The sequence below is a fragment of the Histomonas meleagridis genome, assembly GCF_020186115.1.
Source record: "Histomonas meleagridis strain 2922-C6/04-10x chromosome Unknown contig_14, whole genome shotgun sequence".
In the NCBI taxonomy this organism is placed as follows: domain Eukaryota; phylum Parabasalia; order Tritrichomonadida; family Dientamoebidae; genus Histomonas; species Histomonas meleagridis.
In genome coordinates, this window is record NW_027150770.1 from 145,925 (window position 1) to 165,004 (window position 19,080).

The 19,080-nt window shown below is 28.4% G+C and overlaps 5 protein-coding genes across 5 annotated transcripts; 1 reads left to right on the forward strand and 4 right to left on the reverse strand.

The window, feature by feature from the left end:
- Positions 1-130: 130 nt before the first annotated feature.
- GO595_001397 (uncharacterized protein) lies at positions 131-520 on the reverse strand (the record flags this gene model as incomplete). The annotated part of the gene is made up of 1 exon (XM_067914190.1): positions 131-520. One exon carries the CDS (start codon positions 518-520, stop codon positions 131-133), a length of 390 nt encoding a protein of 129 aa, XP_067778389.1.
- Positions 521-9,285: 8,765 nt separating this feature from the next.
- GO595_001398 (nuclear pore complex protein Nup93-like) lies at positions 9,286-11,373 on the reverse strand (the record flags this gene model as incomplete). Its single annotated transcript, XM_067914193.1, has 1 exon — positions 9,286-11,373. The coding sequence occupies one exon, from the start codon at positions 11,371-11,373 to the stop codon at positions 9,286-9,288; it is 2,088 nt and encodes a 695-aa protein (XP_067778390.1).
- Positions 11,374-12,888: 1,515 nt separating this feature from the next.
- Positions 12,889-13,365, forward strand: GO595_001399 (putative rRNA-processing protein EBP2-like; the record flags this gene model as incomplete). Its single annotated transcript, XM_067914194.1, has 1 exon — positions 12,889-13,365. The coding sequence occupies one exon, from the start codon at positions 12,889-12,891 to the stop codon at positions 13,363-13,365; it is 477 nt and encodes a 158-aa protein (XP_067778391.1).
- Positions 13,366-15,557: 2,192 nt separating this feature from the next.
- Positions 15,558-16,883, reverse strand: GO595_001400 (Lecithin:cholesterol acyltransferase family protein; the record flags this gene model as incomplete). Its single annotated transcript, XM_067914195.1, has 1 exon — positions 15,558-16,883. The coding sequence occupies one exon, from the start codon at positions 16,881-16,883 to the stop codon at positions 15,558-15,560; it is 1,326 nt and encodes a 441-aa protein (XP_067778392.1).
- Positions 16,884-17,981: 1,098 nt separating this feature from the next.
- Positions 17,982-18,755, reverse strand: GO595_001401 (uncharacterized protein; the record flags this gene model as incomplete). The annotated part of the gene is made up of 1 exon (XM_067914196.1): positions 17,982-18,755. One exon carries the CDS (start codon positions 18,753-18,755, stop codon positions 17,982-17,984), a length of 774 nt encoding a protein of 257 aa, XP_067778393.1.
- Positions 18,756-19,080: the final 325 nt, after the last annotated feature.

A 19,080-nucleotide genomic window follows, 5' to 3' on the forward strand; every position in this document is an offset into this window, starting at 1 on the left:
ACTCTGGTTACAGCCAATGAAAGGTCAACTCTAAATATAGGTTTCAGTAAATACATATGTTAAAAATCGTTACAGAATTTAGTTAAATTAATTTAATATCCAATTCTTTACTCAACAGGTTACTTGAAAATTATTTTGAAGAAGTTTCCTCTGATTTTTGATTTTCTGATTTTTCAACCATTCTATTTGCCCACATTCGAAGATAAAGTACACTTGCTTCTGTTGCTTGACAAGATTCGAAAGGTCTTAGAATCATGGTTTCTTTTGAAACAGCAACTTTCTGTGGCTTCTTTCTTCTGATTTCTAAATTTTGCTCTTGTCTCAAAGTATTCCATCCAGATAGCATTGCGTCGTCTTCAAACATAGATATAGACATATCTTCCAGTGACATTGGATTAATTTCGGGAATACTCTCTGGTGACAAATTCATACCATAATCAACACCTTCTTCATTTCTTTGAAGCTGTGCAAAACCTATCGATTCATCGTCGAACATCAAGGAAAATGAATTGCTCCTCATCCCGCCACTTCCGAAATCTTATAACGTTTCTCTATGTAAATTATTCAATTTTGACTCAGAAAAAATGGCGCCGAAATTACCCGGTTAAACGGGCTTCTATCTGTTAAAGGTAAATTCCAACAATTAATAAAATGTGAGTTTCTTAAATTTGAAATTTTTTGGATAACCATGCACAAATAAGTGCTGTATAAAATAATTTTTTGATTTAGAAAGAATTTAACCAAGTCATCATCACAAAGTTGGGCTTCCTTTAATAATGATTATTTAATATTAAATAACTTGAATGATGTAAGATTATAATCAAGGTAATATTCTCATCAAAGTAGCACATGGAACAGAAACCAACAAACAGGTATGTTAACTAATTCACAGTGAGACAGGTTTAACAGGTTTTTGAACAAATTCAAAGAATGATTATCTAATATGAGTAATGAGATTCATTGGATAGTTGAGTATTACACCAGACAATTGTACGTGACTGACTAAACAACATGGTTTTGTGGATAATTTTTGTTAAACATTTGGAAAAATGGGGTGGATAGAGCTTTTTCATACGGCTACACATCTTTTTTTAGTACATGAAATAAGAACTTTAATAATAGCAGTTGGATAGAAATGCATTTATTTTCAAGTTTTTTAAAATTTCCCAAAAAAATTATAATCAATAAAAATATCAATATTTTTTAAATTTTAAAGATACAAATTTAGTCAATGTGTGCTTGGTTACATTTAATTTGAAGACATATCTTGTTACAAATAGGTATTTTTTGAATAACTTTTTGCAATTGTTCATTTTTCAAGTAACATCTTTTTTTAGAATATGACATAGAATTTTAATAGCAGTAGCTGGGCTTAATGCATTTCTTATCAAACTCCTAATATTTTCAAAAAAAATTGAAATCACTAAAAATATCAAAAATTAATCTTTTAAAGTAAGACAATATGTGGTTTGTCTCATTTTATTTAAAGCTATGATTTCGCTAAAGCACATGCTTAATGATGATACTGCCATAAACACAGGAGATAAAAATTTGAATAATTTATCATCCTGCTTGAAATTCCAAATTGAGCTTGAGAAAACTTTCAGCCGTCTGTTAAAAAAATATTGGAATTATTCGATTCAAATTATCCCTACACATTTAATATTATTACAACTAACATCATTTATAATGCATTTTCATCACCAAAGTGTGTATTCGATATTTACTTAAATTTTTTAAAAACACTTCAAACGAAAGAAGAAGAAATTAAAAATATTGCTAAACTAATTTCAATTTTTATCAAACGTATATCTACAATGAACACACAAGAATCATATTATTTAATCGAACAAATGATTGAACAAAATTTAATTGATAAAAATATCACTAAAAATATTAAATCGAAATATTTTTCGCATTATAAAGCAAAAGAAGAAAACCAAAATCATTCAGTATTTGGGTCTGATCGAAGTGATCCAATAGAAAGATACTTTAGAGATCATTATGAAGAACTTTCAGAGAATGATTGGGAACTTCATAAGAAATATATTAAAGAAGGAGTTAACCCAAATGAAATTGCGAAAATAATTCGAAATGACGAAATAGAAAAACTTCAAGAAATATCATCACAAACAAACTTTGATTTTAATCAAACAAATGAACCATCACTTTATGAAAGATGTTCATTTATTAATCAAAAGAATGTTTCATTAATTGATTATGCAGCATTCTTTAGATCAATTAAATGCTTTAAATATTTACTAATGAATGTATGTTAATATAAAAACTATTCATTTGAATAATTTTGGATTTGTTTTAATAATTTAGAATATGTTTTAATAATTTGTAATATTTTTTAATAATTTGTAATATGTTATAATAATTTGAAATGTGTTTTAATAATTTGAAACAGCACTTCATATAGCAGTTAAAAATAATAATATAGAAATAGTAAAATTACTTTTAGATAAAGAAAGAATTGGTTAATGCAAAAAATATTCATTTGAATAATTTAATATATGTTTTAATAATTTAATATATGTTTTAATAATTTGGAATATGTTTTAATAATTTAATATATGTTTTAATAATTTGAAACAGCACTTCAAATTGCATAACAATTAGGTTACACAGAAATAGTAAATTTACTTCGTGCAAAAAATATAAACGAAAATTCTCAATCAAAATCTTCTTCCATAAACATCAAATCTTCACTTTCAATAAGAAATGGAAATGAAGCGTATATTGCTAATAATCAAAATCAACTCAAAGACCAAACGTTCACAGAAAACATTAGAAAGAAAATTACCAAAACAAAAGTTGATATAAACATACAAGCATATGAAAATCATCAAAATCGCAATATACATTATACATTTTACCTATTAACAAATATGTTGACAAAGCAAAGTATAAATACATAAATACAATAATATTATCAAGTGTATTATAAGAAAAACTCCAACAAAAAAGTGTTGGCAACAATAGTAACATTTGATAAATTTTCACACAATTTAAACTCTGATTCTCCAAACAATAACCGGAGAAGATTACCGCGCTTAAAAAAGTGGCATTTGGAGGGTGCCCCATAAACGGTTGTTTGCCAGGCACTTTTAAATAACGATAGAATTCTGAATGAATCTGACATACTTGTCTAACCGCCTATATTGGCGAACGTTATGGGGGTAGTCAAATTTAACGGAAATAATTTAAAAATTTTTTTTCATAATTTTGAATAATGCAAATCAATTCTTTGTCCAATTAAATAGTGACTTTATTATACTTTGTATAGGTATTTACTTGGAATACATCAAACTTTAAGTTTCATTTCAATAATGTGCATGTGATGAAGATCATTTTAAAAAAAAAGAAAAATTGAGAATATGTTTTGAAATGAAAACGAAGGAAACAAATGATTGCAATTATACAAATGTTAATGAAGAATTTATCAAAAATGATTTCGTAAATGTGTTTGAATTTGTAAGTTTATTCAAATTAGAAAATGCATTCGAAAAGAAAAATGTATTTGAATTAAAATATGTATTCGATTGTGAGTATGTAAATGTCATTAACCTTGAACTATCATTGGATATCAAATTTTGTTTTTTTGAGGAATTTGTTGAAGGAATCAAATAATGATCATGATAATCAGATTTTGTATCAGGCATTATTTGATGAATATGGTTAGAAGTAATGATAATCTCTAATTGGCAAATATCAAAGATCATATTCTAAATTATTAATAAAATAAATTCGAAAGAAAACATGTTTTGATTTGAATATATAAATAAATTTGATATATATATTTCTAATATTAATTTAATAAGATATATCTTATTATCCTATCCTTCAATAAAATGAATGATCATACATATATATTGCTAAAAATTTGATTTCGTTCTCGGAATACACTAAAATTGAAACTTGTACTAAATCATACTGAAGTTCCTGCTTTTTACTTTTGGGCTTAATTCGACACGAAATTTATGGCCAAAAAGAACCAAACAATTACAAATGAGTTTTCGAATCTGATTTTTATTATAATTTATCCTCAATATTTGTGAGAAACCGAAAATTTTTATACGCGTAAACTTAACAAAAAATTTAGAACGTTTATGCGGGAACAAAATATATGAATGGAAAAATATAGGAAAATTCAAAAAATTAGTAATGAATTCAATGGGAAAGTATTACTTGTACAGCACATTTCAACAAAAGAAATGTATGCACTCAAAAAAATACCGATTTATTTTTGTCATGAAGAAGTTGATAATATTACAAGTATATATGAAACCTTTAAAACATTTACTCACCCAAATATTGTGCAGGTATACGAATGTTTCGAAAACACAAGAAATGTAAATGTTATTATGGAATATGCCAAAGGAGGAAATTTAGCAAAAATGATAAACTACCTGCATAAAGAAATGCCAGAAGCTCAAGTGTTACATTATTTTATTCAAATATCAAGTGCAATCAAATATCTTCATGAGAATAAAATTATTCATTGTGACTTAAAACCACAAAACATATTACTTGATGAAAGTAATAACATCAAACTTGCTGATTTTGATAGTATTCAAATATTGGAATCTATCCATCAACATTGTTTAACACATGTAGGGACGCCATTATATATGTCACCTGAGCTCATTGACTTTAGTTCGTATGACTATAAAACTGATATTTGGTCTTTAGGTTGTATTCTCTATGAATTATGTGCACGTACACCACCTTTTAAAGTCAACAACTCCCTTGCATCACTACGTAAAGATATTAAGAAAGGAAAATATCCACCTATCCCAAAACATTATAATCAAAACATAGAAAAACTTATTTCAAGAATGCTATCAATTAACCCCAAGAAAAGACCAACAACAAACGATATACTTGCGGTACCATTTATTCGTCAGATGAATTCTCTATTCAAGAAAATCAAAAAATGTAAATCCATAACAAATTATGACGAAATTTTGCCAATTATTTACAAAAAGTTAAAAAAACATCACTTTTCTGAAGAGGAGATCAAAATTCAAACAATTACAAAGAAAAATGTCAAAATATTATTTTTACAGAACCCAAAACATCATCAATTTGTTATGCCTTAAAACAAATACCAATTAATAAACATTCTTTAGACGATTTTAAAAAATTAAAAGGGCCGGATGAAATTTTCGAGAAATTAATTAAACAAAATAACAATAAAATATCAAATTTTTTTTCAGATAAAGAAAATTTATATATTCTCATAGAATATGCACAAATTAATGTTTTAGCACAAGCAATGAATGAAATGGAATTGCAAAAGATAAAAGAAGCTGATGCTTTTTATTATCTTATACAGATTATGTTTGTGCTGAATTTCTTCATGATTTTAATAACATTGTTCAGAATATAATAAACAATATTATTTATTGCTTTAATGATATTTATGATATTTTTCTTTTGTACACTAATTTTAAATTTGTTGTTTTATTTAAATTTAAGTTCAATAACCTAAAAATTCAAAATAATATTAATAATTATTTCATATCATTTGCTACAACACTAATGTATGGATCTTCCATTGATTATGATGAAAGTTTAGGAGATTTAATATATGAACAACAACAAGAACAATCAATATCACCAGCAGAACAAGATGATGCTATTGTTAGACGACATAGGAATTCAAACAACATAAAAGAAAAAGAAATTATTGAAAGTTTCCATAAAAATGTTTTAACAAATAATGAAACATTTAAATATTTATCTTGTAATAATGGAATAAGTTTTACTACAAATAATAATAATATATTATATATCGATGAAAAATTGGATATCATCGAATATAAACTAGAAAATATATCAATCGAAACTATCGAAACCTATTTTAATTGTATTAAATGGAAATGATCATATAGTAGTATCAGCAAATGATGGATGTATATTCTTTTGGGAACCTATAAAGAATCAAATTAATTATATGTTTAGAGTTGACTTTCGATTTGATGAAGAAAATTTGATTTTTAATTCATTGTTTATTGATGAAGAGCATTTTTATACTGTTACATCGAATGGTTCGATAAAATTATGGAATTTAAAGACACAAAAATTAATATCTGAATGGGATATAGATATTAATTATGAATTAAAAGTTTTGTCTTCAACTTATATAAATGATTTGTTTTATTTAAGTTGTAATGATGGAAATCTTTATTCATATAATATACAAAACGAAAAATTAATTAAATTCGATCATAATAATTTAAATATTATAAAATTAATACCAAATGTTAATAATAATAAATCTTTGTTATGTTTATGCGAAAATGGCGAAATTGATATATTCGAAAATGATAAATTTTCAAAAGTTTTCTTACAGTTTAAAGTAAAATGTTGGGAATTTGTTGATGATGATAAAATTTTATTATATTCATGCGAAAATAAAATTTATGTCTTCGATTTGGTAAATGGAAAATTGGACGAATGTAACGATGAAAAGGATATATGTTTGTGTTCGTACATACAGAATGGACAGTTGTTGGTGTTGTGTGGAAATGATGGATCTATAACGGTTAAACAGATTCAATAAATATTAATTATTGATAAATTATTTTGGGAATATGTATTTGTGGAACATTGATACTTATTCCATTATAGAGTTTAAATGCCTTTTTATTCAACGTTAAACAGAAGATTACATTAGGAATTTATCACTGCAACTATATATGTTCTTCTAATTTTCATAAGTTCTTAAGTTTCTTTTTCGATTTTCCTCAAACTTCTTTATTTTTTATCAAGCTTTTTTTTTGTATTTTGATTTTGTTTTCGATTATATTTAAGAATATGCATAGAATTAAAAATATTATTTCCAAAGGAATTTATCACAAAGATTTTCTTATTTCATTTGTTTTCTTTTTCACGCTGTCATTAGAAACATTCGTCAATGCAACAAATACACTCAATATATCTAATGAGACTGAATATAAAGACAGAGAGGAATATAAAAGTTAAACTCAATATCTTATGATATCTGGTATTAAGATTATTCAAAGTAGTGTTTCAGTACAAATTAATGAACCTATCACAACAATTGAAGGAAGTGCACTAATACAGTAAATTCTATTGGAACAAATGTTTTTATAGGATGTTCAGGTCTAGAATTTATTAATGTATCAGATGAAAATAACAATTATTATAACAGTGATAATGGTATTCTTTATGATTGGAATATCTCAACCCTTATTTGTTATCCAGCAGGAATTACAAATGAAACACTGTTACAATTATAGAAACTTCTGCATTTTATGGATGTTGTTGGTTAAAAAATATAACAATTCCATGGTCAGTTACAATAATAAAAGAATTTGCATTTTATCAATGTAATAACTTGGAAATAGTTCTTATTGGAGAAAATGTGGAAATAATCAGTTCTAATGCATTCATATATTGCAAATCTTTAAAAAACATACCAATTCCTAAATCAGTAACATTCATTGGATCAGGTGTTTTTAAAGGATGTTCAAGTCTTCAATTTATCAATGTATCGAAAGAAAATAAAAATTATTCTAATAGTGATAATGGAGTACTTTATGATAAAAACTTTACAACAATTGTTTGTTATCCAATAGGAATTACGAACAAAACATTTGAAATGCCAGAAACTGTTAATACAATCGGAAATTATGCATTTTCTGGATTTTTAATAACTAACTCGTTTGCATTTGGTTACTGTTTTAATTTAGAAACAGTTATTATTGGTGAAAATGTTAACACAATTGAGGGCCATGCATTTTTTGAATGTTATTTATTAACTAATATTACAATTCCTGATTCAGTAATATCAATTGGACCATCTGCATTTCAATATTGTGATAATTTGACAACAGTTATTATTGGGAAAAATGTAACTTCAATTGGAGGTTCTGCATTTCAATGTAAAAATCTCAAATGTATTTATTTCACTGGATATCAACATCCAATAGAAATAGATCCCAATTCTTTTGTTGATACACCAGCGAAATATGTTATGACATCAGATTTATATCAAAACATAACATTTGGTAATCTTAGCGTATCCAAAGGTTCTTCAATTGAAGATTGCGAAGCGTATCAATGGCCAACACATCCATTTACTAATTCCTTTTCTAATTCCGATACATTTACTAAGCCAAACACATTTTCTAATACACATGCAATTACTAAATCGAACGCATTTACCAAGTCGAATACATTTGCAGACTTATCACATTTTCCAACAACATTTTCGTTTTCATATATATTAACGAAAACTTATTCAATTACGCAAACATTAACATTACATAATAAATTTTCAACGCATTCATTCACCTTTACTTATACTGATTCAATATCGACATATATTAACTCTCAATTTATATATTACGAATATTCTATTTAGCAATATTCTACTTATTATTTCTATTATTCCAATTACTTTACTATATTTCCACAAACTAAAACACAAGAAAATCAAATTCCGACAAATGTTTTAATTGGTATTATATGTGGTTCTGTTATCGTAATTTTATTGATTATTTGTAATCCGCAAAGGTCAAAATAATATTTCAAAATCAACTTCTAATGTTCCATCTAAATCTTCTTCATATAATATATCAGAAAATGTTGACAAAGGAATCACTCTAATCTTATAAATAATGAAACAGATAAATGGATATGATTTAAATAAAATGCTTCTAATGGTTCACAAAATAATCGCACTGAAAATATATGAAAGAACTCAGTTTAAACCTATTTAATATAAAATATTAAATAAATGCTATTTAGTGAATTATCATATTTTAAAATCCCATTTTGAAATTTTTGGCAATTAAATGAAATAATGTCATACAAATAATATGAACATGATAAAATATTCCATTTTAACTTTAACCAGGCTCCATGGTTCACAAGGCTGCCCATGGGCAAAATTGAATGGGGGTGGGCATCAACGATACACTCTGAAAAACAGGCAATTTGGTGTGCAAGTTTGAATGGTATTCAAAATATTTATCGTTATTCTGAAAATTTGAGTATGCTTTGAATTTTTTTGGGTCCGAATATAAACGGTCACGTTTTCATAAAAATGACAAAAATCTATATATGGCCAATTAAGAAGTCAAAAAATCAATAAGTAATTTGTTTTACTAATTTTTTGGAAATCACTGTTTTGGGCTTAAGGAGAAGCCATAATAATTTGTTCTCTTTTGTAAATGATTATATTAATGCACTCCTTTAACTTTATTAAAAAAAATATTTTTCATTTAATATTTTTATTTATAATAATTATTCCCAAACGAATTCCAATTGTAAATCCAAAAGTTCTTTTTGCATTTTTGTTGGCATTTCCAACATTCCAGCGAAAGCCATTAAAGCGTCACTTCGTTCTTTAATTCCTTCGGCCATATTTTTTTCCAAACTATTAACTTTTACTAAAGCCTTCATGTTCATAATGATTGTTGCCGGCAATACATTTTTCACGAAATCATTTCTATGCTTTAATCTTTCCGTGAATTCCTTAACCCTTAACTTGGAGAGAGGAATTAGTTCCGAAGCCTCGATTTCATTTAATGCCTTTTGATAAGCATCGATTTTATCGACGTTAAATAACCGAAATGCACAGCCGATACGTAATAAAGCTCTGAAATCTTCAAAAAGTTGCGGGTTTATGTCAATTTGATATTTTGACATTTCATTGTATGTCAAAATAATGTTCGGTACGATGTCATTGTTTATAAACCCTTGAATATATTGGCATAATTTTTTGCATTCAATTCTGATGACAGATGAATAATCTGGAATCAATCGATAAAACTTACTCGATTTTGTAAGCTGGTCTTGGAGTTCAGACTCTTTAGCAGCAGTTTCTAAGACTAAGTTTTGTTCGGAATAAATTAATATTTGTGAGATATATGACATTTCGGTTTGAGAATTAAAGATTATTTCCCCATTATCAACTTCAATGATTAGGTCTGAAATCGCTTTAATTCGATCTGCTGATGAATCAATATATGATAAATATCGGATGGAATTTAAGGGACTAGCTTTAAATAGCTTTTTAGCATAGTCTAGTAATGGTGATTTAATGTTATTGTATAACAATTTGGAACTGATAAATTTGGTGATATGCATAATTAAAACTGAATGCAAATTGCATTGGATATTATTGCTATCATTTAAAAAGATTTCAGCAGCTTCTTCAAATTGACCAATTAACAATAAAATTTGGCCATGTAAAAATGGATTAGAAGAATCACTAAAAACTACATTCTTTTCATGGAATTCATTCGAAATACTATTTAAGTCAGGATTAAGATGTAACATTAACCAAAGCCAATCTTCAATAGTGTTTATAACATCGTTTGATGGGATTATGCGGGAGCCCGTTAAAACCGCCAACGATAGAATTTTGAATGGATCTTGAGTGACAAGTGTGGCCTCCCTGTTAAGGGAGGACACCAAGGAATTATAACGTGACTCGTCAAGCTCGTGGCCCATGCTTCGAAGCTTTAATGCTAGTATTACATCGTTATCAAAATCAGTACTATGTGCATTTGCATATTCAAGTGCGGAATTAATTTCCCCACATCGCAAAGCATAATATATAACTGCCCAAGAACTTTGATAGAATTTGTGCCTTTGAATATTCAAATATCCTTGGATTGTTTGGATTATTCCAATTGTTCCTCCACGTTTAGCTTTACTAAGATTAGAGTTAACTTCAATTTGAATAAATCGTTTAGCTTTTTCTTCAAGGAATTCAAGGGACCCGGCAATAATGTCACTTGGATATTTACGTAATGTATTCAGAATAATAAATATGTCACAATATGGTTTTTGAAGCTCGCCGAGGTAAGAAAACAAAGGAGAGGAAACAGTCTCCAAAAAGCCTTCAAGTATATCGTTAGGATTACTTGTTAAAGCAATAATAAACGAATTAGCAGAAGATGTAAGTTCCATTTTGGTGCCTTCAAGAACTTTCCCTTCAATTTGATTGACAGGAACAGCAATAGATGATTGCTCAACACTTTCATGATGACCTTGTATATAATTTTGTAAATTTTCATTGAAGAAATTCTGAAATTGCTTATGCGTAATTTGGTGTACATTAGTTATGGAAGATACAATTGATGTTTGATAACATTCTTGGCTTCTATCGCTAAATGATAAATAATTATCTTCTTCGACAGTTTCAATTTTTAGATTTCGCAGAATTTCAGCTGAACGAGGAAAGTCCTCATTGCCTGCAAGGAAATGTTGCCCTTTACGAATTGCATCATCATTATTTTGATCTTTTTGAATCATCCTTGTAGAATGAATAATATCTGTAAGAGGCATCTGTATTTGAAACTGTGATAATGTTTCAAGTCGCATAGATCTTGAAAGAATATCATCAAGTTGGCTTTCATCAAAACGACCCTCCATCGCTGAAGCCTCTAATGTTAACGGTCGCGTATTAAACGGTTTCTCATGTTGTAGTTGCAGATGAAAAAAGACTGAAGTTAAATCGTGAAATAAAATATATATTGGAATTATTCACTAAAATGCTAAAATAAATTCAATTTTATATAATTGGATTCAAATTTTAGCAGTTTATCTTAGAATCAGATTAACTTAATTTGATGCTCAAAAACTGTTGATAATACTTTTGATGCTCATAAAGTAAACATAATATAGCAAAAATTTTTAAGTTAAATAATTACAGTTTTATTCAGTATGTTCGCTTTCATCTTCTTCCTCCTTCAAAATAATATCTTTTTTCCTTTTTTTGAACCAAAGTGTAAAAATGAGATACATAGTTGTGACTAATATGTGAAAGCATGATGTTACAACACCTAAAATTCCCGCAAAAAAGAAAACAATTATTGCCATTAAAATATTAAACAGAAAATTTGACCATACACCATAACCAATCTATGTGTTAGAAACTAAAAATACGGTTTTTTTGTTTTTTTCAAGAGGAAGAAAATATCTGACGAATAAAATAAAACAAATAAATATGATAACAATACTGTCAACAACACTACCTAAACGTAGGTTTGTGATTCCAGATGTGAGTTCTAATTCAGGGAAAAGTGATCTATTTGAAATAATTAGACTGTTGTTAAAAACTAAACAAACAAATGAATTCTGTGCGTTAGAAAGAAAGCATACACCGATGTTACAATAAGAGCAATAAGTGATAATCCAAATAAAACATCTAAGATTTTGGGGATTATCATTTTTGCAAATTTATTCAAAAAATTGATTGTGTTATATGAAAAAGTTTAAATATCCCGAAAGTCAAAAACGATTATTTGTTATTGAATTTATTTGTTCAAACAAGATGCAATTGTAGATGCCCATTTCAGACTTAAGCTAATGTTCGTATCGCTCTCAGGTAACAAAATACGGACGTTGCTTCCTTGTTTTGCAATGCTATATAACAAACTTTGGATGGTATAATATGAATAAGTTGAAGTGACTTAACGTCTTTTTTCTTGTTTTTTCCTATTCTCATGGAGATAATAAGGTATTATCACAGATAAAAGCAGTACTGCTCAAGGTAAACATGTTATACTTATTTAAAAATTAAAATATCTTTCTTTTGCTTTTTGGAAAAATAATGCATTTTTACTGTAATATCTTTCGATTAATATAATATTTACTTTCCTTGCAATGCGTTTGTTATTTGGATAAATATTTTGTTAAGACAATAAATGCTTTAAGAAATATATAACAACGTTGTAAGAAAAAAAAGTGGAAGAAATCTTTCTTGTTATTTATATATATATATATACATCTTTGACTAAAAATTAGTTCATTAAAAATTCCATAAAGCTTTATTTTTGTTTTGTTAATTTTTTTAAGATCATGTAAATTAAAAAGTGACGCTTTGGTCGCCTAAAAATGAAGAAAAAGCTTACTGAAGAAGAATGTAAAAATTTATTCGAGCAAAAACTTAAAGACCTTCATGAAGATCTAGGAGACGAAAACACTAATTTTGTTGAAACTTTTTCGATGAATTTTTCAAGATCACCAGATCTTACAGGTGATTACGAACAAGAGTTTTTGACATTAGCGCTCGAAGGTGTAACTGAAGCAAAGGAAATTATGCTTAAAAATAAAATCCTAATTGAGCGTCCTCCAGATATGTTTGCAGAGATGGTTCGTACTGATGAAGAATTGCAACGAATCAGAGATAGCCTTGATGAGCAAAGGCAGAAGAAGGAAAAGATATTATCTCGAAAGCAGCAATCCAGAGAACTGAAAGAAAAGCCTAAGAAGCAAAATAAGCAAAAGCGACCAGGAATGGTTATGAAGAAAGATGTAAGCAAAAAACAACAGAAGCGTGACAAACAACGACAAAGGCAAAGACAGCTTTAATATTATTTCTCAATCAATAAATATAAATCTTGTAAAACCCAACAATTTTTCTTATAAAAAATTGAAACTATTGCCTTTTTTATAAGAAAAATTCATACATGTGAAAATATGCAATGTTATAACAAATATACATTTTCATTTTTTTTCAAATATATCGCGAATCAGCTTATAACAGCTCTTATAATTCTCTCCTGAAAAAGTATCAAAAAATAAAAACATCAAAATGATCATTTAATTTTGGGATGTACAGTCAAATGAAGAATCATTACCAACCAAAGCATCAAATAAGAACCATAACATATACTTTATTTAGTTTTTAGAATGAACAAAAATTTTGTACTTGACATCATTATATTTAGATGAATTAAAAAATATCTGAGTGATTATTTTTTGTTAAAAAAGGAAATGGCTTTAATGCTCTATATCCACTTCCATCTGCTGGTCCAACAATCTGGAATGATATTAAAATACAATCAACAAAGTATCCGAACAAAAACATTCCGCACGTAAAAAGCTTAAGAATTCCATATGTATAATATCCGAGATAAAATCTGTCAACTCCAAAAAATCCAAAGAAAAAAGATAATAAAACAGCTAATCCATAATGTGCACCATTTTGATTTGGACACCATTTCTGTATTGTAAATGTGCGATTTCCATCACAAATAACATCGTCAAAAACTTCACATGTTTGATTCCAATAATAATTTTTCAAGCAGTGTTCCTTTGCCCAAGTAATATTTGATGGGTCTCCATCTTCGCATTTATATTGCCAACTATATAAGTCTGTACATTCTTTTGATTTTCCGAATACGAACAACAAGTAAAACATAATTCATTTTCATATAACATTTCACATGATAACGATTATAATGAATTTAAATATTTGTCAAAAATAAAATTTTAATATTTCATGAAATTTGTCTAAAAAAATTCAAAATTTTGATATTTTAAATAAATATCTATAGCGTGTTAATATATTTTTTTATTATGAAGAAATTTCAATTATTTGAAAATGAGAACAGTTGAACTGTTCATAAGCATCAAATAAGACACTTACACACACTGACTCAAACTAAGATCTAAATAAGACAGTCGTAACAGCGAGTAATGGAATGTCGTTTAAAAGGAAAATAAAAATTTTATTAGAATTTATAAATTCTCATTATTGTGATTTTCAACAAATTGGAATTCGATATTAGTAAATCCATTTTATGTTAGGTTCTTTCTTACAAATCAAACTGAATTCCGTTAACAAAAATTTCATTTCGAAATGGGTATCAATTATCGAAAGAAGATACTTTATTGTTTCAAAACAACGAAGTACTTCAACTCATAGAAAAAAGACATAAGATAAGAAACAATTTTCAACCTTATAAAGTAATTAAAAAATCTGATGAAAAATATACCAATTTCGCGTTTAAACATTAATATTGATATATATCATTAACTGTCAAACAAACAAACGAATGGAAAAAGATTTTCTTTGAAACCAAAAACATATTAAAGTTAATGAATGGTGGTAATGAATTCTTTCGTATGGATACTATTACCGATATTCTTCAAACTTTGGATTTAATTGAAAATTCGATGCAAGACATTGTAGAAATAATTTCAGTATACTTTAGATTGTGTTACGGAGAAGTTCCTTCAAAGGCATTATGGACGCCGGCAATTACTTAGTTTGTTTGGCATCAGATCCCGGCGAATTTGTTGTGATAATCAAAAACTTGTCTGAAATAGGAATATATTTGATGAGTTACAACGCACCAAATAACAAATATTCAATCGATGATTTAATTATCTGAAATTCTATGTTTGTATTTGATAGCGCTTTAGAAGTTTTGGTGCGTTGTAAAAGAAAATTCTTGATGATCCAATGGACACTTTCTTATTTTGGTGTGAATTTAACAACACGCGTTGTTGAATAATGCATAATAGCAAATAGTTTGGCATGAATTTTTATGATATTTAAATTTATATTTAAAATTTATGAATAATTCTCAAAAAGAGAAACATATTTTATTAATTGAATGAACACATTTTATGTTTCTTGTGTTGCATGTAACGTGCTCAGTAATTGGCTTCCGAATTCACACGCAAAACTCATATCACTCGAAACGTGACCCGTCACATTCACCGAAAACTTAAACGGTCAAAATGAAAGTTCTTGAGGGGGTTTAGTGAATTAATTATACGTCAACTTCTGATTGAGGACGTACGTCATCCATGACGAGGTAATTGTCTTCATCAGAAAGGACGAGAGGAGCCGTTACAATTCTTGATCGTGCTTGGTTCTGCCAGTTAGATGCGTCGTAAAGGTTATTTGTGTAGTTGTAGATAAGTTCCTTTACGTATGCGTTCTTGCCCAGTCCGCCGTGGTTGAAGTCGCTGGCGGAGTTCTTGAAGTCGTAGCAGATCAATGCCTTATCAGCAGCCCAATTCTTGCAGCCCCATTCTGGTCCCTTTGAAGGAACTGTGCCATCACCAGATGTGTAGAGGTTGATTGGGTCACTGTCGTAGCCATTTTCAAAGCTAAGGCCAATCAATGTTTGGATATATGAATTGTATATCATTAATAATGGAACTCCTGGATCAGCTGGAGCAACTTTAGAGATCTCAAGGTTCTTGTTGAGCATCTTGATTGAGTCTCCAACTAATTTCTGATGATCAATGAAGAATTGCGCAACTGATTCTGGGCCTAATTTGGTGCCGTCCTCTGTGATAATGATTGTATCGCCTTTGAAGACAACATGGTTTGGATATAAGACATGAACACATGGCATATTCATGATTGCATTCTTGATAGATTCATCTTGAAGGAAGGTGGCAATTGGGAATTGTTGAGACCATGAAACTGGAAGTGTATCACCGGCGCCTGCAAATGCTGGTGCTAAGAATATTGCTTTGTCGATGTACTTATTCTTCCATGCTGTTGTGATTTCGGGTGTGTTACCTAAGAATTGGGAAAGCATCATGCCACCAAGTGAATAACCTAAGACAGTGACCTTTTGTTTGCTGACGGAATATGCCTTTTCACAAAGAGCTTTAAGATCGGTGAAGAATGTTGTATGTCTTAAGCCGGCAACAGCGAGTCTCCAATCGTACGGTGCTCCGAATAAGTTCTTTTGTACTTCATAACCCTTATCTAAAAGATAATCAATTAATGAGTCAAATGATTCCATAACTTTGATACCAAAGACATCAATTACCTTTCTGATACCTTCTACACCTCCATAATCGTGTGGGTGAAGATCTAATTTCGGCTTGTTTGATATTATGCCCTTATCGTTATCATAATAACCTTCAAGAATTTCGAACAAACAGTTGTATAAAGGTGGAATTACATATGCTGCGTCAACCCAAACTACTTCGTCGTTTAATGATGTAGCACAATACCAGTATTTTGTGTCGAAATCTTCAGTTGTTCCATAAATTTGTGAACCATAAAGTCCAGGCATGAGAATCAATGGTTTAAGTTCTTCGCATAGAGCGTATGCTGCGAGGAGCGCAAACATCGGTTTGAAATCGTGCTGTATTGAAAATGCAGAAAGTGTAAAAAGTTAACCTTTTTTGGTCAAATAGGTTTATTTCATTTTGTTTAAGGAGTATGCAATATTTTTTCTGGATATAGATTTTATTTTATCTAATTATAATATTTTCCAAATTAATTCAAAGTATTTAGAATAGATTATGAGAAAAATAAGTTTTTATAAAAATGGATATTTGTGGTGGTTATGGCGTTGCCGTCAATTTGACATGATGGTTTAAATTTGAATACTGGATTTGTGGCACTCAAAAATTTTGTGTAATAAAAACAGGTTTATCTCTATTATCTCTAATTTCTATCATTGTTGATTGAAAATATGTATGATATTATTTGTGCGTGTTTCAGTAAATGAATATATAATGATATTTTTAATTAGAATTTCGTAATTTTATGTTTTCATTCCAATTATTCAATTTTCAGTGCTCTATCGTAGTCACAGTATAAGTTGTGTCTGATTTATTAGTTTGATGTGCGGGAGATTTATTCCTTTTTCTTTATAATATTTGTTAATAACTTGTCAAGAATAAATATTTTTTTGTATAAGTATTGGTCAAAAAAAAATGTCAATTGATATTTTTATCACATTATCAAATATTATTTTAAAAAACAAAAAATACTTGATAAAGATTAAGATGATAGGTTTTTACTCTAACTTTGTGGCTTTACTTTTCATACGATATACAAGGAAGAAAAGTACAACAAACAAAAGAACCGAACAAGGGATCATAAGTTTTTTATATTGAGGATGTTTTCCTATATAAATGCCGCCAATAATAGAAACAACAAATATCAATATAAAAATGATCCATTCAATTAAGTTTCCTTGGGTATTTTTTTGTTTGGATTTGCTTTTATTTGTTGATGGTGTTGGTGTTTTTATTGGTGTAACAGGAGTGGATTTCTTTACTGGTGTTGAAGACATTTGATATTTCTAAACGTCTGTAATAAACGGTAAGGAAAAAAATAAACGTAAAAAACCGAACATTCGACCAAACAAGTGGACTTACCCAAAAAGTGTCAAGGTAAAAGTAGAACGTTTATTTTCGTATAAATGTTTATTAACAAATTATTCTGTGTACTCTCCAAATTTACTTTCAGAAGAAAGAAGAGAATCGTTTAAGCGAGAAAGCTCTTCAATTGAAAGATCACTTGTTGAGTATTTTGGAATATTCAACTTATTGTAATCTTTTTGAAGTTTATTTGTAAGGTTAATAAGCTGATTTACATGGTTCCCATAACTCTTTCGGATGGATCCATATGTGTTTTCCTTTTCAGCTATTGAATCATCAATTTCATACTTTCTATGAAAAGAAAGCATTGATGACTCACTAAAATCTCCTTCGAAATAAGATCCATCACTGCTTAAATTACTTTTTGCAAGCTTGTGATTCATGGACTTATTTTTTGGGATTGAATGATTTTTAGTTTTATGTTTAGTAAATGTTTCGCTGCTTCCGCTGTCATCTGATAATGAATGAGTTGGGATTGGCTTTAATGCTTTAGCTTCAAATTCATTATTTTGGATAAGTTTTGTTTGAGTATGAATTTGTCTTTTTATAAGTTGTGAAAGCTTTTGAACTTTACGTTCTAATTCGGGGTCATTTGTATTTTCTTTGGGTAATGCATCGATTTCTTGTGAAATTTGCTGATTTTTTTCTTGAAGCTCTTTAATTTCTAGTTTACAATTTTGGTATTTTTCTTTAAGTCGCATATATTCTTTCGTTTGCTTTGGAGTAATTGCTAAGTCACAAAGTTTGCTTACAAGATCGACTAAAATTGCTCTTTTGTCACTTCCTGTTTTAAAACGAATGTTTGAAACAGGAACAACTTGACCAATCATGGAAACTAAGTGATGCCACATTGAATTCCATTGCTGTATTTCGAATTCTAATTTTTCGTCTGTTGCAAAAGTCAAATTTTCATTAGAAGAAATATAATCAGACTGCTCTTCTTCAATATGATTTGAAAGAACGCCCATTAAATTATGGTATTTTTTTCTAATTTCATTAAAATCATCATAAATATTATTTAATTCATTTTTATTATCCTTGCTTTCATTTTCAGTTGATTTGCTCATTTTGCTTGATTCTTTTGAACTTTGTGATGGAGAAAAATCCATGTTTAGTTCTGATTGGAGTTGCCCGTTTAGCTTAACGTCCGGTGAA